Here is a 21,091-nt window from a genome sequence, read left to right on the forward strand (position 1 = left end):
TCATGCTCGATGTTTAGAGCTGCTCCTAAGGCACCGGTAGGAACGGGTTGCAGAAAGGGAGTTGCTTTTCTTTCTCCACCAGCAAGCGAGGGCACTGCTCAGCCGCCTCTGCTCCGCCAGTGCAAGGGCGGGAAAGGGCCTCGCTGGGTGAGGACTCTCTCTGGCGCTGTGGGGCTGGGCTGGCGATGGAATTCAGCTCTTGAGCTGAGCCGGAGCCCTTGGAAGGGCAAATGCAGCTGTTGCGGTTGCTGCCCGAGCGCTGGTGTGGCGGTTGGGCTGGCAGGTGTGACCCTGCCAGGCAGCGTCCTGGAGAGCGGGGCTGGGAGAGGGGATGGGATGGGATGGAATGGAATGGGCCAGGATGGAGTATTTGAGTGGCAGTGCGGGAGAGGGGGCTTCTGCGTGTGCCCCGCACAGGCTGGGCCGCCGTGAAGCCAGAGCTCATCTGCAAGCTGGAGCGAGAAGAGACGCCGTGCGTGCCAGACCCCCCCCGGGTGCGGCGGGGGCACCAGAGCCCTGGGCCAGGTGGGTATTTGGGGGCTGCGGTGGGGGTGGGGGGTTCCAGCAGCACCGTCCCCTTGGCCCCAGGTGCCCGGTGCTGCCGGTGAGGTCTGTCTGCCGTGCCACGGTGCAGGGAGCTGCTGCCCCGTCAGCTGTGTCCTGCAGCCAGGAAGGGTGGGGGGCTGGCGGGTGCCTGTGCCATTGCCCATGGGGAGGGGTCCCACGTGCCTGTCCCGGCCCAGCACCAACCCGGCCTTTACTCCTCAGCAGCCGCTGACCCTGGGACACAGATGGAGGCCGATGCGATCCCCGAGGGGCTGCCGGGTATCAGGGATAAGAGCATCCTGATCAGCCACCAGCGCATCCACACCGGGGAGAATCCTTTTGCCTGCACTGACTGTGGCAAGAGCTTCAGTTACAGCAATGATCTGCTGAGGTACCAGCGCATCCACACCGGGGAGAAGCCCTTTGCCTGCAGCCACTGTGGCAAGAGCCTTGGCCGGAAGAGGCTTCTGGTTTGTCACCAGTGCATCCACACCGGGGAGAAGCCCTTTGCCTGCACTGAGTGTGGCAAGAGCTTCAGCCAGAAGAGCTGCCTGGTCGGTCACCAGCGCATCCACACTGGGCAGAAGCCCTTTCTCTGCAGCCACTGTGGCAAGAGTTTCAGACAGAAGGGCGGCCTGATCCAGCACCAGTGCATCCAGAGCTGTGAGAAACCTTCACCTGCCCCGAGTGACAATCAGGGGACAAGCTAGCAAGGGGGCCCTGCTGTGGGTGTTGACCACAGGCCACCTGGTCAGGAGGAGGAAGCTGACCAGGCTTCCTACAGACAGCTGGAAGTGGCCTCATGATCACATGCCCTGGTTCCCATGGGAATTGGTACTCATTGGTACTAATAAACATTACTAAGCCATGTAGCCACTGCATATTAATTGTTATAACCTTTGTCTTCTTTAACCTTTGGGTCTCTGGTCTGTGTGTGAATCGTTCTTAATCAAATCAATCTTAATTTTTCCCTTGTACAATTCTTCTATGCAGTAAATAATAAGGTGAACCTTGCCATGAAACTCAATAACTTTGTCGTACTGCTGTTAAACTTTATTAAATTCCTTTGATTTCATTGATCTCTCTCCAATTATTGCTTTATCTCCACAAAACATATTGCTGCTTCTCTCTTTGAATGATGTGCCTTCCACTCCTCTCCCCTCCTTCCCAGGTTCTTGTGCCTCTCCAGTCTCCTCGCTGAAGAATCCTTGATTTGGGGTGAACATTGCTCAGCGACAACCAGAACATTCATACGTTATCAGCACTCTGATGATACCAAATCCAAACTACAGCACTGTACCAGCTGCTGGGAGGAGAATTAACTCTACCCCAGCCAAACCAGCATTTATATTGCATTCCCTGCAATGCTGCTCATCACCTCTGGGAGAAGGATGCGGGTTATCACATTGCTGTCCTGTGTGTTTTCAGTTTATGATACAATAACGTATTTTGCAATGCACCTAGGTTGTTATATTTAGGCAGTGTTGTCATTTCTGTTCCTCAGGTGCCGTCTCTCGGAGCTGATTATTAATCACAACCCATCTATGGGGAAATGGGGTGTGGGTATTTCCCCCCATCTTTCACCTCCTTCCCCTTCCGGCCAGGTAAATCACTTCTGAGAACTCCGAGCAGCCTGGCGCTGGTCAAGCTCGCACGCTCCTACTGCCGTGACCCCTGAATGTGCTGCAGGTTGTGTGCAGGGTTCCAAAAAGATCTCTCACGAACATCACCCGAGTCCTGGCCCACGCAGGGTGGTCGCGGGTGGCACGGCGTGTGGAGACCGTAAGCTGTATCTAGAGAACTTGTCACCTCCAGCGGTTTGGGGCTTCACTCCGGAACAACTGCAGGACCCTGATGAAGTGAGAGCGTATTTACAAGGAAAACGCTGTGTTTGCTCTGAGGAGGCACAACGTGCTGCATTGTGCTGTGCCTGGCTTGTGTCTGCTCAGTACCCCGCTCAGTACCCCGTGCCAGTCACCCAGATGGAAAAATACCCCCAAAACCCCGGCTCTCTTAGTGAGGGGTGATGATGAAGCAGGGCCATGACCAGAACAGGAGGAGGAGGCAGAGCTGGAGGGAATCCCCCGACCCTTCTCCCCAGGGCTGGGAGACACACAAAAGGTTTCAGTTGCTGCCCGTATTGCTGCCAGGCTGCTCTACAGTCTGTACAAATGCAACCACAAGGGTTAGTAATAATAACCACATACAAACACATCTATTTGCAATATATGTATTTCAAATGACAAACATTTTATTCAGTATCAAGACAAACGACTTGGCCCTTAATTGTGTTACACAAATAAATCCTTGTGGTTCCCATACAAAACGTGTTGCTCTCTCCAAGCATCTTGTTCTCTGAACTGCCTGAAAGGAGCTTGGAGCCGGGGGATCGGGCTCTGCTCCCCAGGAACAAGCGCCAGGAGCAGAGGAAACGGCCTCAAGTTGCCCAGGGGAGGTTGAGGTTGGATCTGGGGAACAATTTCTTCCCCAAAGGGCTGTGGGGCATTGGAACAGGCTGCCCAGGGCAGTGCTGGAGTCACCATCCCTGGAGGGCTGGACAGACGGACATGAGGTTCTCAGGACATGGGGCAGGGACAGGGTGAGGTTAACGGTTGGATTCCATGATCTCAAGGGGCTTTTACAACCTCAGTGATTCTGGACCTGAAGGACGGGTGATGGGCTTTTGGCGATGACTGCCGGACCAGCGAGGCTGATGGGATGGACCATCAGCCATGATGCCCGGGATGTACCCCCCTCTCCTGCCATCACCCTCTGGCAGCGCCGATGGGCCCTGGTGCACCTGCTGGTGTTGATTCAGCTGCCGATTCCAGGTGTAGGTCCCTCGTTGGGAAGGGCCGGGCTCCTTGGGATGGGTGGTCAGATCCGGGTCAGCCCTGCGCCGTCCTCCCGTGACACGTGGGAAAGACCCTTACAACCCGTACGGTTAGAAAGAAGGTAACTTTACTCCGCGCTGGGCGCACGGGGATCACTGCACCACAGACGTGCACACCCCCCGCAGCAGCAAGCCTGGTTAAAAATGAAGTATTACATGTTCATGGTAATCCCAGGAACGCCTGTACATATTCAGAACCTTTCCCCGAAAAGGTCGTTCTTATTAAAATGAGTTCCAAGAAATCATTTCCGTAGTCTCTACTTCCAGCTCCTCCCTGTTTTGCCTGGGCAGTGTCTCCTGGTGGCCACGGGCCAGGGTGTTTGGGATGAAGGCTCGTAGTCTACCTCGCTGTGCACTTTTTGCCTTTGGCCTGGAATGCTGAGCTGGCCGAGGCTCAGACTGCTGAGCTGCCTGTAACCGGACTGTGCTCCCCCTGTGCTGAAGACTCCCGTTATCTTGTCCCCACAAGGATGCAGCTGGGTCCAAAGAACAGTGTCTGCCTGAACATCACCATCAAGAACAGACGGACAGTGACTTGGAGAGAGGCCTGAGAGGAACTGTGTTTTACGGCTCTCTGACCTGGGGACGACAGCCACTGTCCAGATGGATTCTTATCTGCTGCTTCAGCCCAACTTGCCCCCCACCAAACTTGCCTCCTCTTACTAAGGCCAATGAAGAAGAGCGTGCGCAGAGGCTCGCCGAAGGTCCTGAGGTCACCCAAAGGAAGAGACCCCTGGACGTGAGGCCACGCAAGCGCAGACGGGTTCTGGAAGCAAAGCGGAGATTCTTCGAGCCTGCGCAGTTCAGCCCGGATTGCGAAACAAAGGCGGAGATTGGCCTCAACCCATGGGGGCGAGGGGGTGAAGCAGCATAAAGATGGATCCTGACTGGACATCGTGGAGATCGATCACGGATCATGATGGAGGACCAGCAGGATGCTGCTTGGGACGTGGGACCATCGGGACGCCTTTGGACCCATGGTGGTAACCAACACGCTTTCCCCCTTTTCTTTTTCTTTCCTTTTCTCTCTACTTCAGAGCATGCTGCTTTACGGGCAAAATAATAAAGTAACACTGTTTGATTGAATTATAACCCCTTGGCATTTTGGTTGCCTTAATTTTGTGCTTCGAGATCAAGGTAAACGAAGCATCACGAGTCCATCACCGAATGGGCCGTGACAGTGCCGTGGGGGCACCGGTGGCCCAGCATGAGCGCCTCGGACGGAAACTGCTTCTCGCAGCCGCTGAACTGGAAGGGCTTGGCCTCTGCCCGTCCGCCCACCGGGAACAGCCTCCTCCTGTCTTGCTGGTCGCCCTCTGGCAGCGCCGATGGGCCCCGGTGCACCCGCTGGTGGCTCTTCAGGTTCTGTAACCGGCTGCAGGTCTTGCCGCACTCCCCACACTTGTAGGGCCTCTCACCGGTGTGGACCCGCTGGTGGACGGTGAGGGTCATCTTGTCCCTGAAGCTCTTGCCGCACTCAGGGCAGGTAAAGGGGCGCTCCCCAGTGTGGATGCGCAGGTGGGCGATCAGGTTGCCCTTCTGGCTGAAGCTCTTGCCACACTCAGGGCAGGCGAAGGGTTTCTCCCCAGTGTGGCTGCGCTGGTGCTTGGTCAGGTCACCGGTGTGGATGAAGCTCTTACCGCACTCGGGGCAGTGGAAGGGACGCTCCCCGGTGTGGATGCGCTGGTGGGTGATCAGGTTGCCCTTCTGGCTGAAGCTCTTGCCGCACTGAGCGCAGGTGAAGGGCTTCTCCCCGGTGTGGCTGCGCTGGTGATTGATCAGGTCGCCCTTCTGGCTGAAGCTCTTGCTGCAGTACAGGCAGGAGAAGGGGCGCTCCCCGGTGTGGATGCGCTGGTGGGTGATGAGCGTGCCCTTGCGGTTGAAGCTCTTGCCGCAGTCGGCACAGGTGAAGGGGCGCTCCCCGGTGTGGCTGCGCTGGTGCTTGACCAGGTGGTTCTTCTCCCTGAAGCGGTGGCCGCAGTGGCTGCAGGCAAAGGGCTTCTCCCCGGTGTGCACACGCTGGTGGCTCAGCAGGTGGTGCTTGTGGACAAAGCTCTTGCTGCAGTCGGTGCAGCTGAAGGGCCGCTCGCCCCGGTGGCTCCGCATGTGCATGGCCAGAGACGCCTGGTGCTTGAAGCTCTTGTCACACTCGGGGCATGGGAAGGGGCTCCTCTCCAGCGGCACGGGTGTCAGGAGCGGGTGGAGGTGGGGGTGGCCAAATAGAAACTCCTGGATAAGGCCAAATGGGCTTTGGGCCGAGCTCCCTTGCTGCATCCCGTCTGGTTTGTGCACCCCCAGGAGCAGGGCGGGGGGTGCCGGCAGCCCCTCGGGGATCGCATCGGCCTCCATCTGTGTCCCAGGGTCAGCGGCTGCTGAGGAGTAAAGGCCGGGTTGGTGCTGGGGCCGGGACAGGCACGTGGGACCCCTCCCCATGGGCAATGGCACAGGCACCCGCCAGCCCCCCACCCTTCCTGGCTGCAGGACACAGCTGACGGGGCAGCAGCTCCCTGCACCGTGGCACGGCAGACAGACCTCACCGGGCAGCACCGGGCACCTGGGGCCCAGGGGACGGTGCTGTTGGAACCCCCCACCCCCACCACAGCCCCCAAATACCCACCTGGCCCAGGGCTCTGGTGCCCCCGCCGCACCCCGGGGGGGTCTGGCACGCACGGCGTCTCTTCTCGCTCCAGCTTGCAGATGAGCTCTGGCTTCACGGCGGCCCAGCCTGTGCAGGGCACACGCAGAAGCCCCCTCTCCCGCACTGCCACTCAAATACTCCATCCTGGCCCATCCCATCCCATCCCATCCCATCCCATCCTGGCCCATCCCATCCCATCCCATCCCCTCCCAGCACCGCTCTCCAGGACGCTGCCTGGCAGGGTCACCCCTGCCAGCCCAACCGCCACACCAGCGCTCGGGCAGCAACCGCAACAGCTGCATTTGCCCTTCCAAGGGCTCCGGCTCAGCTCAAGAGCTGAATTCCACCGCCAGCCCAGCCCCACAGCGCCAGAGAGAGTCCTCACCCAGCGAGGCCACCATCTCGTAGTTGTCCAGCATCACCTCCCGGTAGAGCCGCCGCTGCCAGCCCGCCAGCTCTGCCCACTCCTCGGGGGAGAAGTAGAGGGCTACGTCCTCGAACGTCACCGCCATCTGCAGCCACAAGCACACCCGGCTCAGCGGGTGCATGGGCAGCGTGTTGGCTGCCACGGCTGCCGCTCTGCACAACCTGGGCAAGGGCACAGTGGGGCCAGCAGACGGGTTGAGCCTCTGCCTCAGCCCCACCTTGGCGGAGCAGCCTGGAGCCCGGCGCTGGCTCTCGCCGCAGACACGGAGGCACAAATCTCGACGTGGGAAGATGCAGCTGGGATGCTCCGGATTGCGCAGGAGACGCCTGGGCCCTGAGCAGCCGCACCGGCCGAGCAGCGGGGACAGCCGGGCCCTGCCAAGAACAACGTTGGCATGAAGCCGCAGGGCAGCAGGTCCCTCACCTGCAGCACCTGCGCTCCCTCCAGCCAGAGCCTCCCCAGCCCCGGGGAAAGCACCGGCCCAGCCAGCGCCGCCCCCGCGGCCGGCCGGCTCGGGGCCGAGGAGAGATGTAGCAATCAAGGGAAGATTCGTGGCAGCTCCTGATACCCAAATCAGGCTCCGGTACCCGAGCAGAGCGGGAAGATGCGCAGGGCTGTCCCGAGGTCTGAGCGCCCGGCCCGGGGTGAGCCCGGCGCGTCCCCGCAGCGCTGTTAGCAGGGCCCGATCCGGGGCGGCCCGGCGGGTGGGACCCGGAGCAGCGTGTCCGCGCTGGTCACACAGGGACAGGCCGGGCAGGGCCGAGCACCGGGCAGCGCCCGCCCCGTGCCCGGAGCCGCCGTCCCCCCGCCGACCGGGCCGGGCTGCGGGCTCCGCGGGGGCGGCCGCGGGGCCGGGGCGGCGCGGAGCCGTAGTTCCGCCGCTGCTCGGGGCGGGGCGGTGGGACGGGCTCTGCGCGGGAAGCGCAAGTTCAAGTTCCGCCCGAAAACGTCAGGGAGCCAGCGGGGAAGGGGCGGGTCTGGGTACTCGGGGTTCGCGGGGGGTCCAGCGGTTCCTCCGGGCGCTTGAAGTAAAATTGAACGGCTGCAAGTGCCCTAATCTAGGGAAGGGTTACAATAACTGATGGGAAATTCAGGATACTGACGGAAATGGACCAGGATGTTCTGTCATTGCTCGCCTGCTGTGCTCACTGTTGCAAAAAGGAAAAGTGTTAAATGGAATCGGGACCATGAAGAGCTGGTCAAAGCGCTAAGATAGGGATTAAAGACACACCCATCACGGACCAGTGCAGCCCCCCCGGCCCCGTTATAGCCAAACGGGGATCTGCAGAACAGGAAACCAATTGCCGTCTAGCCAGACTGGCCAAGTGGTCCAGAAAGGCCTTTAATACTTACATCAGCTTTTCAAAATGATAGAACAGAGGTTTTCTGAGTGGGACAAGGGATTTTTGTCTTTAGTCCAAGCAGTCAAACAAGTCGAGCCACTAAGGGGGAACTAGGCTGGAAAACCCCACCAAGACTTGGGTTGTTTTCCCTTTCCAGTTCTGTCACCAGGAACGACACCAGCACAGCTCCTGCAGAGCAGGCTCAGCGCCAAAGCATCGCTGCTCAGCAGCCATTGCCAGAATGAACCAATGCAGCCATCGCCGCAATGAACCAATGTAGTCATTGGGAATGAACCAATGCAGCCACCACCAGAATGAACCAATGCAGTCATTGGGAATGAGCCAATGCAGCCATCGGGAATGAACCAATGCAGTCACTGCTGCAATGAACCAATGCAGTCATCGGGAATGAACCAATGCAGTCATCGCCAGAATGAACCAATGCAGCCATCGCCGCAATGAACCAATGCAGTCATCGGGAATGAACCAATGCAGCCATCGAGAATAAGCCAATGCAGTCATCGCCGCAATGAACCAATGCAGTCATCGGGAATGAACCAATGCAGCCATCACCAGAATGAACCAATGCAGCCATCGGGAATGATCCAATGCAGTCATCGCCGGAATGAACCAATGCAGTCATCGGGAATGATCCAATGCAGTCATCGCCGGAATGAACCAATGCAGCCATTGGGAATGAACCAATACAGTCATCGGGAATGAACCAATGCAGTCATCGCCACAATGAACCAATGTAGTCATTGCTGGAATGAACCAATGCAGCCATCGGGATTGAACCAATGCAGTCATCGCCAGAATGAACCAATGCAGCCATCGCCGCAATGAACCAATGCAGTCATCGGGAATGAACCAATGCAGCCATCGAGAATAAGCCAATGCAGTCATCGCCGCAATGAACCAATGCAGTCATCGGGAATGAACCAATGCAGCCATCACCAGAATGAACCAATGCAGCTATCGCCAGAATGAACCGATGCAGCCATCACCGCTATGAACCAATGCAGTCATTGCCTCAATGAACCAATGCAGCCATCGGGAATGAACCAGTGCAGTCATCACCGGAATGATCCAATGCAGTCATCAGGAATGAACCAATGCAGTCATCGCCTGAATGAACCGATGCAGTCATCACCACAATGAACCAATGCAGTCATCAGGAATGAACCAGTGCAGTCATCGCCGGAATGATCCAATGCAGTCATCGGGAATGAACCAATGCAGTCATCGCCAGAATGAATCAATGCAGCCATCGCCGCAATGAACCAATGCAGTCATCGCCACAATGAACCAATGCAGTCATCGCCACAATGAACCAATGAAGTCATCGGGAATGAACCAATGCAGCCATCACCAGAATGAACCAATGCAGCCATCGCCAGAATGAACCGATGCAGTCATCACCACAATGAACCAATGCAGTCATCACTGCAATGAACCAATGCAGCCCACACGCCGGTAAGCGCGGTGCATGGGGTGCAGACCCTCACTGCCTGTGTTTGTGCTGGTCAGTTTGGGAACGATAGCACGTTCTGCCCCCACAGCTGAGGAGCGTGTGTGGTGCCGAGTATCCTGTTCCGGACAGCTGCAATTTAACGTTTCCCTGATTCCACCACAGCCACCCAACAGCTGCACCATTTTCTCTTAAATGAGTAGATCTATAGGTGCAAATTAATATCTCTGCAATCACACCTCCCTGCTCCCCGCTCCTAAGTAGGTCCGTGCAGCACGGCTGGATGTGCGGACAGACCCTCACCCAAAACAATCGAGGGGTGACCGATGTCTTAAGAACGGGACTGGGGGTGTTAAACAGCATGGACGCTGGAGTTGTAGCAAATCAAATAAGCTCAGGCACAAGTAATGCACACAAATGAGAACAGCCATGGCAATCCCCGCTCTCGGCACTGGGAGCTCACCAACGGCTCTGGTCTGATCTGTTTCCCCAGCAGGAAGCGTTAATGAAAAGGACACCAGCTAATTGCGAAGGCACCCGGTGCAGCCCCAGCTCCCGTCTCTCCTGCCCCAGTTGTGTTTGGGCTCAGCCGTGTGTATGAGCTCCGGTGGCACTGTTGGGAGAGGAGAAGGCAGCACCTTGCCCAGGGTGATTCTGAAGAGAACCTGGGAAAATGCAGCAGAACATGGGAGGGAATTGAGTTCTGGTGGTATCTGGTCACTTGTTCCTATAACCCAACGCACAGCGAAGCCGCCGCTGTTGTTTTGCCACCCGTGGCACTGGGGTCGACGTCACAGCCCAGCTCCTGCACGGGTTCAGTCCCAGGAACTGTGCGCTGGGCGTGAGAATGGGGGTACGGGCTGCAAAAAACAATAAATGGCAACTGGTGCTGTTGATGCATCAACTGGAGGACCAGGCCCCCCGGGCATTCCTTGAGGGGATGAACGGGGCCAGGACGTGGGGGTCACGACACATCCATGTTGGCTGGGGGCACAGCCGGGCTGTATCCTGGTCCATGTGTGCCGGGGGGCCAGAGGGGCAGAGCACTAATCCCTAATCCCAAGATGTGCCGGATGCAGGATGTGGCCCCGCTGGGCAGAGCTGCCTGGGGGACCCCAGGTCCTCCCCCCAGCACAGTCCTGATGGCTTTGCCCTGGAGACGGGACAGTGGGGGGGACCCCCAGCATCTCCCCCCGCCCCAGCTGTGCCCAATCACCAGCCCCACAGATGGCCCTGGGTGTCCAGTCCCACCCCATAAAACCCGCAGCTCTTGCGGGTGAGTGAGGAGAGGGCTGGGGGAGCGGCAGTGCCAGGTAAGAGGTGCCAGAGTGGGGTGCAAGCCCTGTGTTGGGGTGACACCTGTCCTGGGGACTTGCCATGGGGTCTGGGGACAGTCCATGCCTGTGTCCCCCTGTCCCCATCATGTGTCTGGCGTCCCCGCGATCGGGGAGTCCCCGCAGCACGTGCTGCGGGGACTCCCCGATCGCGGGGACGCCCCCAGGGCTGTGTGGCTGCTCTGCCGGTGACACAGACCACCCTCTGCCAACGTGATTGTCCCAGCTTGGCGTGGCCAGGGGACCGTGTGGCATGGCCGGGATGCCGTGGATGCCAGGCAGGGTCCTGGTGTCCCTGCTGCTCTGGACGGCCGCGGTGGAAGCGGCCACCGGGTGAGTCCTGTGTGGCATCACTGTGCTGGCACCGGGGATGGGACACGGTGCGAGGACGCTGAGGGGGTATCGGTGCCGCGGGTGACGGACCCTGTGGCAGGCGGTGGTGCGAGCGGACGGTGCAGGTGACGGCGGAGGAGGAGGTGACACCACGGCGTGAGGACGCGGTGCCCTGCGCCAGCCTCTACCACTACAGCCTGGCGGGCTGGCGAATCGACCGGGACCGCATGCGCCAGGCTTACGGCGGGGACCATGGTGAGCCCCCCCGTGACGCCGGCTCCAGCACCCCGCTCTGCTACATCTACAAGTGAGTGTCAGGGGGATGTGGTGACACCAGGGGCACCCCCAGCTGTGCCGTGCACCCCTCCGGCACCCACCTGATGCCAGGGCTCCCCCGGCCCTGCAGGCCCCCGGAGATGCAGCCGGTGGTGTGGAACCGCACGGTGCGCGCCTGCTGCCGCGGCTGGACCGGCCCCCACTGCACGGAAGGTAGGGACGGGCACTGGGGCGCGGTGGCACCGCCGGGCACTGAGCCGGCGGGGCAGCCGGTGCTCTCCAGTGGAGATGATTAATGTCTCTCTGCCGCAGGTGAAGGCTCATTGGGGCGCTGCTATGGCACATGGCAGTGCCAGGACACTGCCAGCAGCCGCAACCTCTCCGCCATGAGCTTGGCTGAGTGCTGCCGGCACCCCTGGGGCCACAGCTGGAGGAACGGCTCCACCGCGTCCTGCCTCGCCTGCACCCACCTGCCCCTCACCGGTGGGTCCGGGGCTCCTTGGGGGCTGTGGGGAGGCCCTGGGTGGTTCTCCGGAGCGCGTACTGAGTGACATCGCCTCCCCACCGCAGGAGGGGTGTCCCCACGGCTGTCACCTGCTGCGTCCCTGCAGGGAGCGGCCGCCCGGCACCGCGGCCCCCGGGCCGGCTGCCTCACCTGGGCTGGGTCCCGCTACCGCAGCTTCGACGGGACGCACTTCCACTTCTCTGGAGAGTGCACCTACAGCCTGGCCGCTGCTGCTGATGGCACCTGGGTTGTCTCCATTGCCGCCGGCGATCCCCGGGTACCAGCTTCCCCCGCACTGGGGGCTGCTCATGGGGGGATGAGGGGAGCCTGTCTGAGGACTCTGCTGAGCCCATGGACAGCGGCTCTAGGGGCACAGGGGCCACTGGTCCATCCCCATGGCATGTCACAGCCCCACGGTGTGGGTTGGCATGGCCATGGCGTCCATGGCTGTGAGTGGCCAGAGAGGTGCCGGTGGCGCTGGGACACACCACAGGCTGCTGTCCCCGGCTGACACCGTGCTGTCACAGGCACTGCACATGACCTTCGGGATGGACACAGTGGTGGCCAGGGGCCGAAACCTCTCGGTGAACGGCATGGCGGTGCTGGAGGGACAGCCGTACCTGCACAACGGTGAGCGTGGCGGGATGCTCCGTCCTCCACTGCCACCAACCCTGGGGTTCCGGGTCCCCATCCCATCCCTGTCCTTGTCCCCGTGCCATGCTGAGCCGGCTGTGGTGCCGACAGGGATCAGCGTGGCGTGGCCGGGAGGCGGGGTGGCCGTGGTGAGCGGGCTGGGCGTGCGGGTGACCTCGGACGGGCACCAGGCTGTCACCGTGACGGTTGACGCCGAGCTGTGGGGCAGCACACGGGGGCTCTGCGGCCCCTACAACGACGATCCTACTGGTGAGTGTCACCTCACCAGTGGCGTCCCTGCCATCCCCGCACTTGGGGAGTCGGGCAGGCGCAGTGCAGGGGTGGCCGTGCGGGGGGTGCTGTGTCCCCTCGCCTGTCCCAGCCCTCCCTGTGCCTCCAGATGATCTCCTGCAGCCGACTGGGGACGTGGCTGCCTTTGCCGCCAGCTTTGGCAACTCCTGGAAGATCCTGGATGGCGGCTCTGAGGTACAAGGGTAGAGCCAGGCACTGAGGGGCCAGGGCTGCCAACCCCCCTGTCCCGTTGGGGGTCCCTCTGGGGGTGCCCTGGCTCTAAGGGTCCCTCCTGGTCTCAGCCCCCCTGCAGGGACGCGGCAGAACTGGGCCCCAGCTGCACCATGGGCGATGCGGCACGGCAGGTGGCCGAGACCGTGTGTGGGGAGCTGCTGGCCGAGCCATTCCGGCAGTGCCACGGCGAGGTGAGGGGCAGCCGGTGCCATGTGGGGCTCGGGGTGCCGGGGGTGCCGGTCCCGCTGCCCTCACCCACCGCCCCTGTGCCAGGTCGACCCCAGTGGCTTTTACGCTGCGTGCCTGGAGCTGCTGTGCCGGGACGGTGACACCGGGCTGGCGCCACCCCCTGCTGCCTGCGACACCTTCGCTGCCTACGCACGGGACTGTGCCCAGCACCAAACCTACATTGACTGGCGCCGGCCGGGCTTCTGCGGTAGGGACCTGGGGGGCTCCAGCACAGAGCCCCTTGCTGCTGCTCCCTGTCCCCCCCAGCCGCTGTTCCCTGTCCCCCCCAACTGCTGCTCCATGTCCCCTCGGTGCTGGCGGCTCCCGCTGCGTTGTGCGCCCCAATGGTTTGTGCCTGCACCCCTCATTTACTTGTGCATGCGCCCATCACTCCTGTGCACCCCGAAGGCTTTTGGGTGCACCCTCAGTTGTGCACACCCCTGTGTGTGCACTCATCAGTCCTGTGCACCCCAAAGTTTTCTGTGTGCACCTTTTTGTCATGTGCACCCCAAAGGTTTGTACATAGACCCTCAGTCTCGTACGCCCCTCACTTAGGTGCACCCCACGTGCTTCTGCATGCATCTGTTGGCTGTGTGCACCCCAAGGATTTCTGCTTGCGCCCCTTGGTCACGTGCACCCCAAAGGCCTGGGTGTGCACCCCTCAGTGGGTGCTGTGCCCACCGGTGCTGAGCACGGCTTCTGTCCTGGCAGAGCGGGCGTGCGGCGTGGGACAGCGGTTCTCGGACTGCGTGTCCTCCTGCCCCGCCAGCTGCGCGGCCGTGGGCAGCGCCGAGGACGGGCCGTGCCACCAGGACTGCGCCGGTGGCTGCGAGTGTGCGCCGGGGCTCTATGAGGATGGGGGGCTCTGTGTCCCCCCAAGCGCCTGCCCTTGCCACCACCGTCACCAGCGCTACGCTCCGGGCCAGACCATCCGCCAGCGCTGCAACCAGTGGTGAGCGGCGCCAGCGTGCGGGGGCCTGATCCTGTGCCGCTGGACTGGGGTCCCTGCGCCCACCAGGGCTGAACCCTACAGATGGGCATGACATCCATCATGTCCTGGGTTTTGGGGTGGGGGGCAAGTGCCTGTGGATCCGCGCCTGGCATGCTGGGAGGAGCAGTGGCTGTGGTGTCCCCTGCTCGGTGAGCCCAGGGTCCCCTCCTGTGCCCACAGCACGTGCCAGGGCGGGCACTGGCTCTGCAGCCAGGACCGGTGCCCGGGGGAGTGCACGGTGCTGGGGGGCCGCCACTACATCACCTTCGACCACCGGCGCTTCTCCTTCCTGGGCGCCTGTGCCTACACCCTGGTGCAGGTGGGTGGCAGTTGCAGAGACCAGGACAGTGGGGACCCGTCCTGGGGGGACTCTGCCCTGGTGGACCCCAGTGCAGGGGGTCAGCGGGGTCTCTGCCCCACAGGACTTTGTGGAGGGGCAGCTGCTGATCACAATGGAGCACGAGGCTTGTGATGGCCACCAGCCCCTTGGCTGCCTCCGGTCCCTCTCCGTCAGCACCCGCCAGACCTCCGCCCGCCTCCGTGGCACAGGTGACCCGAGGGACTGTCCCTGCGCCCCAGGGGGTGGTGGTGGGTGCCAGCCTGGTGGTCATGCCCTGATGTCCCCCTGCTCTCCTGGTGCAGGCGAGGTGGTGGTGGACGAGCGGGAGGTGACGCTGCCCTTCACTAGCGCGGACCTGAATGTTCGCCAGGCATCCTCCTCCTTCCTGCTGCTCCAGACCTTCGGGGCCCACGTCCTATGGGGCCTGGAGACGCCCACTGCCTACATCACCCTCCAGCCTGCCTTCGCCAACAGGGTGAGCCTGGTCCCTGGCTGTGCCACGCTGCCGTGGTGGTGCCCAGTGGCAGATCCAGGCTGGGATGCGGCTGTGCAGGCCCAGGGGGGTCCATCATGAGTCACATTGCACTGACACGGCAGGTGCGGGGGCTCTGTGGCACCTACAACTGGAACCAGCAGGATGAGTTCACCACCCCGATGGGTGACGTGGAGACCAGCGTAACCGCCTTTGCCAACAAGTACCGAGTGTCCAGCAGCTGCCCCGAGCTCAGCCCCTTCCCCCTGGAGCCCTGCGGTGCCTTTGCCGGGCAGCGGGAGCTGGCTGAGGCCGCCTGCGCCGTCCTGCATGGCCCTGCCTTCCAGGTGCCGCGGGGGCCCTGCCCTGGCTGGGCAGCCACGCACCTGGCGCCCGGTGCCAGTGCCATGGTCCAACCTGCCCGTCCTGCCCCCAGCCCTGCCACCAGGTCGTGGAGCTGGAGCCCTTCCTCCAGCTCTGCCTGCGCGATGCCTGCACCTGCCGGGACGGGCAGCGCTGCCTCTGCCCCGCACTGGCTGCCTACGCCCGGCGGTGCGCCCAGGAGGGAGCCGCGCTCGCCTGGAGGAACCAGAGCTTCTGCGGTGCTGGGCAGGATGATGGGATGGGATGGGATGGGATGGGATGGGATGGGATGGGATGGATTAGGATGGGATGGATTAGGATGGGATGGATTAGGATGGGATGGATTAGGATGGGATGAAGTAGAATGGGATGAGATGGATGAGACAGATGGGATGGATGGATGAGGATGGGTGGATGAAATGGGGTGGGAAAGGATGGGGTCGGATGGGATATATGGGATGGGATGGGATGGGATGGGATGGGATGGGATGGGATGGGATGGGATGGGATGGGATGGGATGGGATGGATTAGCGTGGGATGGAGTAGAATGGGATGAGATGGATGAGACAGATGGGCTGGATGGATTAGAATGGGTGGATGAAATGGGGTGGGACAGGATGGGGTCAGATGGGATATATGGGATGGGGTGGGATGGATATGGTGGGACAGGGAAGGATGGGACAGGATGAATGTGGTGGGACAGGATAGATGGGATGCATTGGGATGGGGATGTTGCCACCACATGCCTGGGGACAGCAGGGAGGGCCGGGTGCTGGGGTCAGACAGTGGGCCGCGGCAGGGGCCCAGCTTTGGTGACACCCCCACGTCTGTGCCTGCAGCCGGGCCGTGCGCCGGGGGGCAGCTGTACCAGGAGTGCGGCCGTCCCTGCGGCCGGAGCTGCGCGGAGCTGCGCCTGCCGGGGGGCGGCTCCTGCCCCGACCTGGCCGGGCTCTGCGTCCCCGGCTGCCGCTGCCCCGCGGGGCTGGTGCTGGCCGAGGACGGGCAGTGCGTCCTGCCCGGCGCCTGCCCCTGCCAACACGGCGCCCAGCTCCACCCTCCCGGCAGCCGGATCCGCCGCGGCTGCAACGCCTGGTGCGTGGTGCCCAGGGACACGGCAAGGACCGGGCAGGGGACATGGTGGGTGGCAGGGGCCAGGCAGGACGGGAGATGCTGGTCTGGAGCTGCGGGATGTGGCAATGGTGGGTGACGTCTGATGAAATCCCCCTACGGCCCGTTTGGGACAGCACCACGGGATAGGTGGCTTTCATTGAATGTCCCTGCCATGAGGCTTCAGTGTCACCGCTGGAGAGCCCAGACCCCCGGAGCAGCTGGCGGGGTGTACCCTGCTCTGGGCAACAGTGTGGAGCCCAGAAGAGCATGGAGCACCTCGCCTGGGGAGGGGGCTTGGGATGGGATGGGATGGGATGGGATGGGATGGGATGGGATGGGATGGGGTGGGATGGGAAGGGAAGGGATGGGATGGGATGGGATGGGATGGGATGGGATGGGATGGGATGGGATGGGGAGGGGTAGGGATGGGATAGGGTGGGATGGGATGGGCACTGGGGATACAGGAACTTCGATGTGGGACTAGTTGGGCTGTGGGCTCCCCAGGCTGGGGGGTGCTGGGGGGCTGCCCTCACTGCATCCCCTCCCCACAGCACCTGCACTGGGGGCTCCTGGCGCTGTGCTGAAGCCCCCTGTCCCGTGGCCGCCGTCTGCCCCCGGGGGCTGGTTCACGTCCCGGGGTCCTGCCTGCGCCGCTGCGACAGCACCGAGCCCAACGGCACCTGTGCCGGCATCGCTGACGGCTGCGTGTGCCCCCCAGGGACCCTCTTCCTGGTGAGTGACCCCCTTCCAGGGAGGCAGGGCTGGGGGCTGGGCAAGCGGCAGGCTGGGGGAGCTGGGCATGGGGCTCTGGGGGCTGAGTGGCCAGGGGACATGGGCATTGGTGGCAGGGGTCCATGGACCATGGAGCATCAGGGATGTGGGTGTGGAGGGTTGGTAAGGGGCACTGGGGGGTCCCAGCCCTTCTGCTGGTTCCTGCCCAGAGCCTCCTGTGCCCCACAGCTCACTCGGGGGTTCTTGTGCCAGCAGGATGGGCACTGTGTGTCCCCAGAGGAGTGTCCCTGCCACCACGGCGGGCGGCTGTACCAGCCCAATGACACCATTGTCCGGGACTGCAACACCTGGTGAGACTCCCCCCAGACCCCGGGGGTGCCATGGCTGTGCCAGCGCTCAGCTCTGTCCCCGCAGCGTGTGCCGGGGGCAGCGCTGGCATTGCGGCCACGAGGAGTGTGCAGGGACCTGCATCGCCACTGGGGACCCCCACTACATCACCTTCGACGGGCGAGCCTTCTCCTTCCTGGGGGACTGCGAGTACCTGCTGGCACGCGAGGTCACCGGCCTCTTTGCTGTCACTGCTGAGAATGTCCCCTGCGGCACCAGCGGCGTCACCTGCACCAAGTCGGTGGTGGTGGTGATGGGCAACACCATCGTGCACATGCTGCGGGGTGAGGGGCTGGCGGGGCCCAGGGTGGGTCCCCTATGGGGATGGGGACGTGCCGCGGGTCCCCACCCCTGACAGCCCTGTCCTGGCAGGGAGGGACGTGACAGTGAACGGGGTCTCGGTCCGACCCCCCAAAGTCTACAGCGGGTCCGGGCTGACGCTGGAGCGCGCTGGCCTCTTCCTCCTCCTGCTCTCCCGCCTGGGGCTGGCGGTGCTCTGGGACGGAGGTGAGACCCACGCGGGGGCTCGGGGTCCCCCGGGGGGTCCCTGGGCTGGCCGTGCTGCGGTGGGACACTGGTGCTGAGCGCCGTGCTGTCCCAGGCACGCGGGTGTACGTGCAGCTGGAGCCGCAGCACCGGGGCCGTGTGGCCGGGCTCTGCGGGAACTTCGACGGCGATGCCGAGAACGATTTCACCAGCCGGCAAGGGGTGCTGGAGCCCACGCCCCAGCTCTTTGGCAACTCCTGGCGCCTCAGCCTGCTCTGCCCTGAGGTCAACAGTGCCGACACCCAGCACCCCTGCACCGTAAGCATGGGGACGAGGACGTAGAGGGGGAACCAGGGTGGCTGTTTGGAGCTGGGGGGTGGCAGGTGAGGGGACAGCCCTGGCGCCTGGCTGGCCAGTGGGTGGCATCTGATGGCAGCGCTGGCCCCCCAGGAAAGCCCCCACCGGGCGCCGTGGGCCCGCAGGCGCTGCAGCGTGCTCTGGCAGCGGCTCTTCGCACCGTGCCACGACGCGGTGCCGTGCCAGCATTTCTACGACTGGTGCGTCTTCGACGCCTGTGGGTAAGTGCTGGCCCCCACTCGGGGCTGTGCCGGGGTCCCGCAGCTGGGGGGTTCCACTGCCGTCCCACTGCGCCCGGTGCCACCACCCTGCTCCCCACAGCTGCGACTCCGGGGGAGACTGCGAGTGCCTGTGCACGGCCATCGCCGCCTACGCCGAGGAGTGCGGCCGGCGCGGCATCCACATCCGATGGCGGAGCCAGGAGCTGTGCCGTGAGCCACCGCCCCCTCCCCGTCCCTGTCCCCATTCCTGTCCCAAGGGCGTCCGGGCTGGGGGCTGAGCTGCGCCCCACGGGCTGTGCTGGACTCTGAGTTTTGTCCCATGGCTGATCCAGACAAGTGATGGGGCTGGGGGGTCTGGGATGCTAGAGGGTGCAGGAGCTGCCGTGGGGCCTTGGGGAGGGAGTGGGGCCAGGCGGCTGTGGGGTGGAGGGTCCCCGCCTGGCCTCATCCCCCATCTCCAGCCCTGCAGTGCGACCGGGGGCTGGAGTACAGCGCCTGTGGCCCCCCCTGCCCCCCCAGCTGCCGCAGCCTCGGCCGGGAGCCTCCCGAGCACTGCCAGGGCCTGCTGTGCCTGGAGGGCTGCTTCTGCCCCCCGGGGACTGTGCTGCACGGTGAGCCCTGGTGACGGCGTGGGGCTGGCGTGGGGCTCTTGTGGGGCTGACGCCTCCTCCCATCTCTGCTGCAGATGGCAGCTGCATCAAGCCCATCGAGTGCCCATGTTTCTGGGACGGCTTCGCCTTCCCGGCTGGTGCCGCAGTGCAGCAGGGCTGCAAGAACTGGTGAGTCCCAGCACGACGCTGGCCCAACCATCCGGCACCCACCAGTACGGTGATGCCACACCGGCGGAGAACACGCCAGGGCTGAGCCGTCCCCATCCCCACAGCACGTGTGCAGCGGGTCAGTGGCGCTGCCCGTCCTCGCCGGAGCCCTGCCCAGCCGCGCCGTCCTGCGCCGAGTGGGAGTTCTCCTGCCGCGCCGACGGGCGCTGCGTGCCGGGCGCCTGGGTCTGCGACAACGAGGAGGACTGCGGGGACGGCTCGGACGAGGTGTGCGCCCCGCGCTGCGCCCCGCACCAGCCGCGCTGTGCTGGCGGGCAGTGCCTGGCCTGGGGCGCCCGCTGTGACGGCGTCCGCGACTGCAGCGACGGCTCCGACGAGAGCGACTGCGCCCCCCCAACCTGCGTGCCCCCCGAGTTTGGCTGTGCCAGCGGGCGCTGCCTGCCCCCCGAACGGGTCTGCGATGGGGAGCTGGACTGTGGCTTCGCTGACGACTCGGACGAGGCAGGTGAGTGACCCCGTGGCCACCCCACTGCTGTGCCCAGGGGTCCCAGAGCAGCAGGGTGCAGGAGCGAGCTGCAGGCCAGCTGTGCCCCATGGCAAGGGGGTCTGAGCCCCCATCCGTGGGGGTTTCTGCTCCACGGTGAGGGTCTCTGACCGCTGCCACCGCAGGCTGCAGCCCGAGCTGTGGGGCGGGGGAGTTCCGCTGCGCGGTGGGCCGGTGCGTGCCGTACCCTCACCGCTGCGACGGCCGCGACGACTGTGGCGACTCCAGTGACGAGCGCGGCTGCGGCTGCCCCCCCGGCCACTTCCAGTGCCCCGACACCCAGTGCCTGTCCCCATCCGCTGTCTGTGACGGCCACCGCGACTGCACCAATGGCACCGATGAAGCTTTCTGCCCAGGTGAGGGGCTGTGGGGCCGGGCCACCCCCTGCACATCCCAGGTCTGCAGCATCATTGCCCCATGGGACTGTGTCCCCGCCAGACCGGGTGACCTGCGGCCCCGGGGAGCTCCCCTGCCCCGATGGTTCCTGCATTGGTGAATCCGCGGTCTGTGACGGCATCCACGACTGCAGGGACGGCTGGGATGAGAGCCCGGCGGGGTGTGCGGCAGCTCTGCCCGCTGCCGTGCCCACCGCACCCACCAACGGCTCGGCAGGTGAGGGGCAGCGGTGCCGTGGGGCAGACAGACCCCCTCATAGTCCTCCAGGGACCCCTTAAGCTCCCCCACAGCTCCCCACAGCCCCGGTGCCAGCATGGGGGACTTGCCGGGAGCCCCGTGCTCTGCGCCAGGGTGGCACCTGGCGGGGATGGGGGTGCGATGGGGACGCTGGGGTAGGCACCACCCGGTGACCTGCCACCCCACGGTGACCCGCCACCCCCAGTGCCAGCATGTGGCCCCTACGCCTTCACGTGCGGGAGCGGGGAGTGCGCGCCGCGGGGCTGGCTCTGCGACGGCGAGGCCGACTGCCGCGACGGCAGCGACGAGCTGGGCTGCGCCGGCGGCTGCGAGCCCGGCCACTTCCCCTGCGCCCACGGCACCGGCTGCGTTCCCTACGGCCACCTCTGCGACGGTGTCCCCCACTGCCACGACCGCTCTGACGAGAGCACCGACCACTGTGGTGAGCCCCTGCGGGGGTCCCTCTGGTGTCCCCCCCTGCAGCAGCCAGGGTGGTGGGATGCTCTCGGGTGTCCCCTTCCCG

At 63.7% G+C, this 21,091-nt stretch overlaps 2 protein-coding genes across 6 annotated transcripts in view; one reads left to right on the top strand and one right to left on the bottom strand.

The window, feature by feature from the left end:
• Positions 1-2,762: 2,762 nt before the first annotated feature.
• LOC139827310 (uncharacterized) lies at positions 2,763-7,399 on the bottom strand. Of its 5 annotated transcripts, none has more exons than XM_071805475.1 (5): positions 7,092-7,366; positions 6,722-6,878; positions 6,463-6,589; positions 6,057-6,164; positions 2,763-5,811 (listed from the first exon to the last, which is right to left on the bottom strand). In XM_071805475.1, the coding sequence occupies exons 3-5, from the start codon at positions 6,587-6,589 to the stop codon at positions 4,589-4,591; spliced, it is 1,458 nt and encodes a 485-aa protein (XP_071661576.1). In that variant the 5' UTR covers positions 6,722-6,878; positions 7,092-7,366; the 3' UTR covers positions 2,763-4,588. The 5 variants fall into 5 exon arrangements, with proteins under 5 accessions (XP_071661576.1, XP_071661575.1, XP_071661572.1 ...); XM_071805474.1 differs by having other exon boundaries at positions 7,073-7,366; XM_071805471.1 differs by having other exon boundaries at positions 2,763-5,808; positions 6,722-7,399.
• Positions 7,400-10,165: 2,766 nt separating this feature from the next.
• The window catches only part of LOC136099101 (SCO-spondin-like), a 30,055-nt gene continuing 19,129 nt past the window's right edge, over positions 10,166-21,091 (top strand). The window contains exons 1-31 of the mRNA XM_065833058.2: positions 10,166-10,297; positions 10,879-10,985; positions 11,086-11,292; positions 11,392-11,474; positions 11,574-11,744; positions 11,832-12,043; positions 12,294-12,396; positions 12,511-12,669; positions 12,800-12,885; positions 12,993-13,115; positions 13,198-13,360; positions 13,864-14,104; positions 14,324-14,462; positions 14,566-14,692; positions 14,786-14,958; positions 15,081-15,302; positions 15,392-15,557; positions 16,159-16,411; positions 16,981-17,161; positions 17,417-17,511; positions 17,576-17,832; positions 17,921-18,055; positions 18,150-18,352; positions 18,485-18,612; positions 18,713-18,822; positions 19,074-19,223; positions 19,298-19,391; positions 19,496-19,896; positions 20,061-20,291; positions 20,374-20,547; positions 20,774-21,010. Coding sequence (XP_065689130.1) covers positions 10,166-10,297; positions 10,879-10,985; positions 11,086-11,292; positions 11,392-11,474; positions 11,574-11,744; positions 11,832-12,043; positions 12,294-12,396; positions 12,511-12,669; positions 12,800-12,885; positions 12,993-13,115; positions 13,198-13,360; positions 13,864-14,104; positions 14,324-14,462; positions 14,566-14,692; positions 14,786-14,958; positions 15,081-15,302; positions 15,392-15,557; positions 16,159-16,411; positions 16,981-17,161; positions 17,417-17,511; positions 17,576-17,832; positions 17,921-18,055; positions 18,150-18,352; positions 18,485-18,612; positions 18,713-18,822; positions 19,074-19,223; positions 19,298-19,391; positions 19,496-19,896; positions 20,061-20,291; positions 20,374-20,547; positions 20,774-21,010 — 5,263 coding nt within the window. The remainder of the gene's footprint in view (positions 10,298-10,878; positions 10,986-11,085; positions 11,293-11,391; positions 11,475-11,573; positions 11,745-11,831; positions 12,044-12,293; positions 12,397-12,510; positions 12,670-12,799; positions 12,886-12,992; positions 13,116-13,197; positions 13,361-13,863; positions 14,105-14,323; positions 14,463-14,565; positions 14,693-14,785; positions 14,959-15,080; positions 15,303-15,391; positions 15,558-16,158; positions 16,412-16,980; positions 17,162-17,416; positions 17,512-17,575; positions 17,833-17,920; positions 18,056-18,149; positions 18,353-18,484; positions 18,613-18,712; positions 18,823-19,073; positions 19,224-19,297; positions 19,392-19,495; positions 19,897-20,060; positions 20,292-20,373; positions 20,548-20,773; positions 21,011-21,091) is intronic.

The sequence above is a fragment of the Patagioenas fasciata genome, chromosome 2 (genome assembly GCF_037038585.1).
Source record: "Patagioenas fasciata isolate bPatFas1 chromosome 2, bPatFas1.hap1, whole genome shotgun sequence".
In the NCBI taxonomy this organism is placed as follows: domain Eukaryota; kingdom Metazoa; phylum Chordata; class Aves; order Columbiformes; family Columbidae; genus Patagioenas; species Patagioenas fasciata.